This window comes from Pediculus humanus, genomic scaffold (genome assembly GCF_000006295.1).
Source record: "Pediculus humanus corporis 1103172108281 genomic scaffold, whole genome shotgun sequence".
Classification (NCBI taxonomy): domain Eukaryota; kingdom Metazoa; phylum Arthropoda; class Insecta; order Psocodea; family Pediculidae; genus Pediculus; species Pediculus humanus.
Genome location: NW_002987850.1, coordinates 487997 through 495900, shown reverse-complemented (window position 1 = coordinate 495900; position 7904 = coordinate 487997). Strand labels below are relative to the sequence as shown.

At 30.1% G+C, this 7904-nt stretch overlaps 2 protein-coding genes across 2 annotated transcripts; both read right to left on the bottom strand.

Annotated features, from left to right (window-relative positions):
• Window positions 1-233: 233 nt before the first annotated feature.
• Window positions 234-2457, bottom strand: Phum_PHUM512130 (uncharacterized protein; the record flags this gene model as incomplete). Its single annotated transcript, XM_002431053.1, has 3 exons — window positions 234-400; window positions 1300-1430; window positions 1847-2457. 3 exons carry the CDS (start codon window positions 2455-2457, stop codon window positions 234-236), a joined length of 909 nt encoding a protein of 302 aa, XP_002431098.1.
• Window positions 2458-5013: 2556 nt separating this feature from the next.
• Window positions 5014-5576, bottom strand: Phum_PHUM512120 (mRNA capping enzyme, putative; the record flags this gene model as incomplete). Its single annotated transcript, XM_002431052.1, has 3 exons — window positions 5014-5129; window positions 5326-5369; window positions 5557-5576. The coding sequence occupies 3 exons, from the start codon at window positions 5574-5576 to the stop codon at window positions 5014-5016; spliced, it is 180 nt and encodes a 59-aa protein (XP_002431097.1).
• Between the last annotated feature and the right edge of the window lie 2328 nt (window positions 5577-7904).

The window sequence follows — 7904 nt, the reverse complement described above, 5'->3', positions numbered from 1 at the left end:
CCAACATAATAAAAAAAAAAAATGAAGACGTGATGAGAAACGTCCATAAACTGACAAGAAATTTAATGACGATATGAACGTAGCAAGTAACCCGAGGTTAAATTTTTCTACCTCTCTCTCTCTCTCATCATCATCTCTTTCTCTCTCTTTTAATCCTCGTTGTTTTTTTTTAATTTGTTAACTTTTTCAACGATTCGATCGAGTTGATGACGTAACAACGGGATAATTACCGATCAAATTTTTTTTCTACCGTTTACCAATACGTTAACAAACGACAACAGAACAACTTCTTGGAAGTAGAAAAAGAAAGAACACATCAGAAAACAAAGAAAAATCTGATTTATGCACGCAATAACGACAAACGACAATAAAAAAGGAGCCAAAAACAATCGTCGGAGCCCTGGAGGAGAGGAAGAGGAAGAGGAAGGGGGGATGAGACGATTTAAAGAACATGACAGAAAACGATTTGAAAAAACCTTTTTGGGCAATTAATTAAATTAACCTTTTTTTGAAAAAAAATAAATAAATGAAAAGATTAAAACGAAACAAACAAACAAACGAACTGCATCCGTTTAAAAAAAAAAAGATTTTAGATAAAAGTTGGCAGTGATAAAAAATAATTTTGTTATTGTGGTTGTTGTTGTTGATGACGACGATGATATTTGTCATGTGTTGACGATATTGTTACGCAAAACCGAGACATTTTTAACACTACAATATCTCAAACGTATATATCTTCATTCAGCGGCGGCGGCGGTGACGATGATGACGATGATGGTGACGACGACGACGACGACGACGACGATTGCAATCACGATAACGACGATGATGACGCTCATAAGGGATAAAAGTCGTTAAAAACACCAAAAAAAAAAAACAACCCGATTATAAATTTAATATTTAATGTCACTTGTCAAACCTTTCATGTCATCTTTATTACAAAACAGTGGCGTAGGTATGAAAAAAAAAAATCGATTAATTTCGATAACTCGAAACAATCGATTTTTCGTTTACTAGTCAACTAATCAACCAACCAACCAACAACCCTTTCGATACTTAAAACGAAAACATCGGAGTCGTTATACCATTTTAAAAAAAAATCGTTAAAGTTTTTTTTTTTTTTTTATTGGGGGGACATGAAAAAACATAAAAAAAAACTAAAAAGCTCATAGAGTAAAAAAAAAAAAAAAAAAAAAAAATTAAACTAAATCAATCTGCGTCTCAAAACGTGGCGGCGGTTAATAACACACACACACACACACACAAATATGTCGGTTCTCGAAGTAATTGGGATTTTACCTATTCTGATTGGTTGATTGTGTTCAGTGACATTGATGAACATTCTCATACCTGAACCCTCAGACCTGTTAACAGCGCCACTCTGACCTTGTTTTGTTTTTTTGACTAACTTGAATTGAAAATGATGACGCCTTAAGCGTCGCGCATCGTCGTATCATCATCGAGTTATTAAAATATATATAAATAATCGTTTCGCTCCGTCTTCTGCTTTATTTTATTTTTTTTTTAAATAAATAAATTTAAATAAATAATTTTTTTTTTTTTTTTAATAATAATAAAATAAATATGTACACATCCGGTGACATTAAAGAGAGCGTCGCGTGACAAAACACACAAGAAAAAAAAAAAAATTTTTTTTTATCGTTTGAATAATGACATCGTCGATGTATTTCCGGTTTCGAGTTTTCCAATCGTCGTTGCAAATATATATTTTAATAAACAGTGTATTGATTTACCAATATCCGATTGTGACGTCATCGTCGACGACGACGATGACGACGACGACTCATCATTTTCCGAAGATGTTCGTTGTAATTTCGTCATAGACGTCGTTAATAAATTAATATCGGATTTAATATCGCATAAAGCATCGTAATAAATTGATTCCGTCGATGGTGACGTCGACGTCGATGACGTCATCGACGTACGATAACAATTTTCGCGACTTTGCACGGGTTTAGCAAAGCGAGGTTTAACATTTGATAATGAGAAAATATTTTGAAAATTTTTATGTAATTCTTCTCCGGGTACGAGAGTGACTAAAAATTCACCGTCGTCGGATTGAAACGTCACGAAATTACCGGAAACGCTCACGACACGACTTTTCTTCACTTTGTTCAAATGTTTTATTTCTCTCCTTATCAAATCCGATAAATCCCTAAGAGTTAACCTTTTATCACTTTCTTCCGTTTTCCCATAATTTTCCATTATTTCTTCTAAATATTTAAGTAATAAATATTCTGCAAAATTTATTTCATCCCATATTTTCGTCAAAACATTTTCCGGGATTTTATTTTTCCTATGATTTTTTTTTCCAAATGTTTTCTTCGCAAGCGTCGGATTATTTGTTGAAAAAAAACCGTCGTCGTCGCGAACGTCGACGCCGCCGACGTCATCAACCTTTTTCTTGTTCTCCTCGTCACCGGACATGACGGACATGATTTTAATTTTATATTATTATTATTAATACGAGAAAAAATTTATATTGATTCATCATCATTATAAATATTATTATTATTATTATTAATACCAATTATTTTGTATTATTCGAAAAACTAGTTTAAAATAATTACACCATGATATAACCTCAAATTTAAATAATTTATAAAATGTTATCAAATAATTTTCCGATTTGTGTGCCATGTTTGTTTTCATTTCGTTATAAAACAACCCTTCGTTTGTCGATTTCATTATATTTTCAGCCATTTTCTTTTTATTTATTTATTTATTATTACTGTTGTTGTTTTAAATCCGAAAAAATCAAAAAAAACATTTTTTGTTTCTTTTTTTTTTTAAACGAAAAAAAAAAAACTATTGAAATTGATGTTGGTGACGTTTGTGGTGACGTTTGTGGCGGTTGCGGTCAAGGCGATAAAATCGGAGTGTAGGCGGTGGTGTCGTCGGCAATGATTTTTCCTCGTTTGAAATTTTTTTTTTTTTTTTTTGTTTTTTTTTTTATTATTATTATTATTTTTTCGATATTATTATCGATGATGATGTCGTCACGAACTTTTTTTGACATGTGTTGTTGTTATTGTTATTTTTTTTTTGTCATGTTGGTAGTATTATCGTTTTGTTATTATTTTTCAATTTTTTTTCCCCCGAATTCATCGAATATAAACAAACAGACAAGAAAATTTTTTGTTTTTATAAAAAAGAAAAATTTTTCGAACGTTGAGAAAGTATTTAAAAAATTAATAAAAATTTTTATTTTTGTTGGGTTGTTTGTTAACAAAACAACCACAAACAAAATCGTAAAATTAAAAAAAAATTTTATTTAAAACAAACGACAAACGCGCATCCCGCGTGATTACCGTAGGGAAAAAAAATTATTTAAAAAAAAGAAAAAAAATTATAAAAAACGGCAATAAAAAAATAATTTTATTATTATTATTATTATTATAACACAACAATTTTTTTCGTCACGCAACCAACAATCGCAACCGCAATCCATCCACGGGTGACGGGGAGGTGACGGATTTCCTCACAAAAATTTTCCAACAAACAATCACATCCAATAGAAAAATAATAATAATAATAAAAAAAATCATACCTTATTTCGTTTCCGTTTTAAATTTCTTTTTTGTCGTCGTCATCGTCATTTCCGGTTTTGACGATTCGTCACGTCGTCGTCGTCGTCGTCGTCGTCATCGTTTTTTTGTGTAACCTTCGTCATTATTTCTTTTAAATTTTTCATAACGAATTTAAACTTTTTAAATGATCAACGAAATGCATTCTCTCCATTTTACATTTTCTCGACGATTCGAAAGCTAAAAAAAAAAAAAAAAAAATTTTTTTTTTACTTTACTTTTACGTGACGTCACAGACGCGCGACGACTGTCATGACGCCATTAAACCCATTCAAAAATTATTATGAATTTAAAAAAAAAGAAAAAAGTTTAATTTATTCCATGCATGCCGCCCCCCCCCCCAAAAAAAAAACCAAGATTAATAATGAGTAATTGTAATAATAATAATGATGATGATGATGATGATGATAATGATAATAATGACAAGCAACGACAGGATGATGCGTAATAAAAAAAAAAAAAAAAGGAAACATTCACCGTAGTATTAAAAAAGTTAAAGAGAGAAATAAAAAAAAAATTGTTTTACAAAGTAACCAAATAAATCAGTAAAAAGAGAAGAAAAAAGATGTAAAAGAGAGAGAGAGATAGATAGATAGATGGTGGAGAGTTTGTTAGGATGATTATTACAAAAATGTTGAAAAACTACTGGAAAGAGGAGCAGCCGCCATAATAATAATAAAGTAGTAACGAGTAGTCGAAGGTTAATAAAAAAAATAAAAAAAAAAAAATTTCGCAACAAAGATTTTCTTTACTACTACAATCACAACAACCACAACAACAAAAACAACAATTTCCATGCACAAGCACATGGATGGGAATTTTTTTTTTTTTTAATGACTATACTTTATTATTCTCATTTAAAATAAACGTAATTAATTATTTTGACAGTTTTGTGAGCTTCCTGTGTGTGTGTGTGTGTAAAATAATTTAAATTATCGTTGACGCTTTTATTACATCAACGCAATCCGATTAAAACCATTAAAATAAAAAATAAAAAAAATAAAAAAAAACAACCCGACAGATTATTAGCCAAGAATTATAAAATCATTTATAACGTGATAATAATATTGTACGGGTGACGTTGATGATGATGATGATGATGATTATGGTGATGGTGGTGATGGTTGTGAAATGAGAAAGTGAAAGACATTTTACAAATGGTGACCTAAAGACGGAAGGAATTAAACAGGAACGAGATGAACTAGAGCAAATTTTATTATTATTATTATTATTCGTCACCATTTGTAAGGGGTCAGTCACTTTTAAAAGATACCCTTTTCCGTTTGGGAAAACACGCACAAAAAAAGCGTTTTCTTCTACGTACGGTGCATGCATACCCTTCACCCCCGACTTGCCTTATCAATACCGCCAACTGCCGACCACACCGCCGGTAATCGTTTTTTTTTTATTTACCTTTGATCGCGTCTTCTGGTGTAAATTTAAGTTTTTCTATCATGTACCGACATATGTAGTATCCGGTACGGTTAACCCCGTGAACGCAATGAACGCATATCAGTTTATCTGTAACAAACAAACAAACAAAATGAAGTCGATTTTTTGTGGTTTTCTCTCTCTCTGACTCCCTCTGTCACTCTCTGACTCTCTGTCTCTCTCTATCTCTCTCCGACTTTCTTTGCCTCTCTCTCTTCTTTGTCGTATCCCCAAAAAAAACTAAACGAAACAAAAACCCAAAATAATAATAATAATAATAACTTACTTTCCGGTTCCGTACTTAAAAACGTGTCGACTTCTTTATAAAACCTGAAAAAAAAATTAAATAAATAAAACACAATGATAATAATAATAATAATATAATTATTGTAATGATGATGATGATGATGATAATGATGATAATGGGAGATTTGATAGCGCGGTTAAATTATCTATAATAACTCTTACATAAATTATCCGCGTCCACCACGTAAAAAAAAAAAAAAAAAAAAAAAACGAGGACGATTTCTGTGACATAGAAACCACGTGAACAAAACGGTTAATAATAATTATGATAATAATGATAAGACGTCCCAAAGGTGAAAGAAATATTTTTACCACTTATGGCAAAAAAAAAAAATTTTTTTTTTTTTTAGGGAGCCTTCGGTGGTTAGAGTAGATGAAAAGACCACCCAAGTTTAATTATATAAAAAATTATTATTATTTTTTTTTTTTTCGTCAAACGGTGACAGCCGAATCAAATGAAAAAATGCAGGAAAGAGGGACAGAAGCAGGCGGAGAAAGGAAGAGAGAGAGGGGGGAAAGGAGGAAGATGATGAGTTTTCACGTGTGCAATAAAAAAAATTTTCTTTTTTCTGCGACACTTCATTCGCAAGATGTAATTATTTTTTTATGACGGACAACGACGATGACGACGATGACGAAGTATCATCATCATCATCATCATTATCATCATTATCATTATTATTATAAACAATGAAGAATCCATAAGATCTCCAGGACGCGAAGTAGAAAAAGTCGATAGCCAGAAACCAACTTTTTTTAAAGTGGAAGCAGATAAACTAAAAGATAATAAATCTTTTTTAAACAACCTATTGTTTTTAAAAAGTTATTATATTTATATATGTATGTATAAAAAATAAAAAATTAATAAATAATAATGATAATGATAATGATAATAAAGAATCGTTACTCTCCATATATATATATATAAGTATTTTTTTTTTAATAACTTCCGCCATTTTGTTTATTATTATTATAAAAACTTTTGGAAGAAAAAGGAAACGACAACGTTTATTAAAAATTTAATATGTCGAACGCGCGCGTAAATATTTCAAAAAAACGCCGCGAAAATTTTATCAGAGCAAAGCAAAACAAAGAAAAACGCGCTAAAATTTTCTACTTTCTCTCTTTCTCTTATCCATTTCTTTCCTTTCCACACATTCTTCCCTACGCGTTTCATATAATAAATAAATAATGATGATAATAATAATAAATAAAACGAGTAAGAATGGAATTTATTATGTTGGCTACTACCTTTTCCTGCTACCTGTATAAATTACGCCACGTAAAAAAAAAAAAAGGCCAAAAGCCGAAAAAATATAAAAAATAAAATCCGAATGTATTTAATAATACATAAATAACGCGCGTAATAAATTTTATTACAACCGAATATTCTCGAAAGTTTAAAAAAAAAAAAAAAATTTATTTACAGCATTTTATTGTAAATTGTTTTGATACGTTTGTTACCGGAAGCGACAAACACTCGTAAACACGTGTTTTCATTATTTCGGTTTTCTTTATTTATTTCCTCTTTTCTCTCTCTCTCTCTTTCTCAAAAATTCCAATCTTTCTCTCTCTCTCTCATTTATTTAATGTTTGTTTAATTCCCATTTTTTAAAATATTTTTAAAATAAACAACGTGATGGGGCAAACACGACAAACAATCGACCCGAAAAAAAAAAAAAAAATTACGCCGAGTTTTATGATTTTCCGGAAAAGAAAAAAAATTTTCCAAAATGTTTGTACTACTAATTTTTTCCCGATGGAAAAATTTAAAAAATTTTAATTTTAAATGACGTGAGAACAACCGAAAACAACCACATCAACAACAAACAAATTATATACACTCGGGGGGAAATTCGTAAATTTATTATTACGTTTAAAACTGTCTAGTTAATCATCTTTATGACCGCCGACAGGAAAAAAAATTTCAACGTACTCTTCAAATCTCGCGCCATTTTTATCGAGAGGGAAAAATTTCCCCGTCCGATTTTTTTTTCCCTTCCGCTACGCTTTAACCGACCATCATCGATCGCGTTCATCCCCATTACAAAACTTTTTTAAACCACGACGTATTAAAAATTATACAATAAATTTAATTAATATTTTTCTTCTGCCACTTTAACACCCATTTTTATTTAAATTTTGTTTTTGTATTTACTATTCATTACACGTTCGATGAACAAATAATACTAATAATAATAATAATAATTTTTTTATTATTGTTTTATATAAATTTTCAACTTATTATTATTGTTTTTATTATCATTATTTTTTTTTTTTGAAATAATTTATTTGATTTTTTTTTTTGTATTTTATTAACGTGTGTGTGTGTGTGTACGTGCGCGTGTGTGTGGTCTTAAAAAACAAATCTCGTCACTACAATTAAACTACAATTCAACAGAGACACAACAATTCGAAAAAAATGACCATTGAAAGTTTTTATTTTATTTTGTCGTTAATTAAACGGACAAAAACAAACGCCGAATTTTGTAATCCGACAAACAGATGAACGCGTCATTCATTCATTCATTTCTTCTTCTTCTTCCACTTTATTTTCTC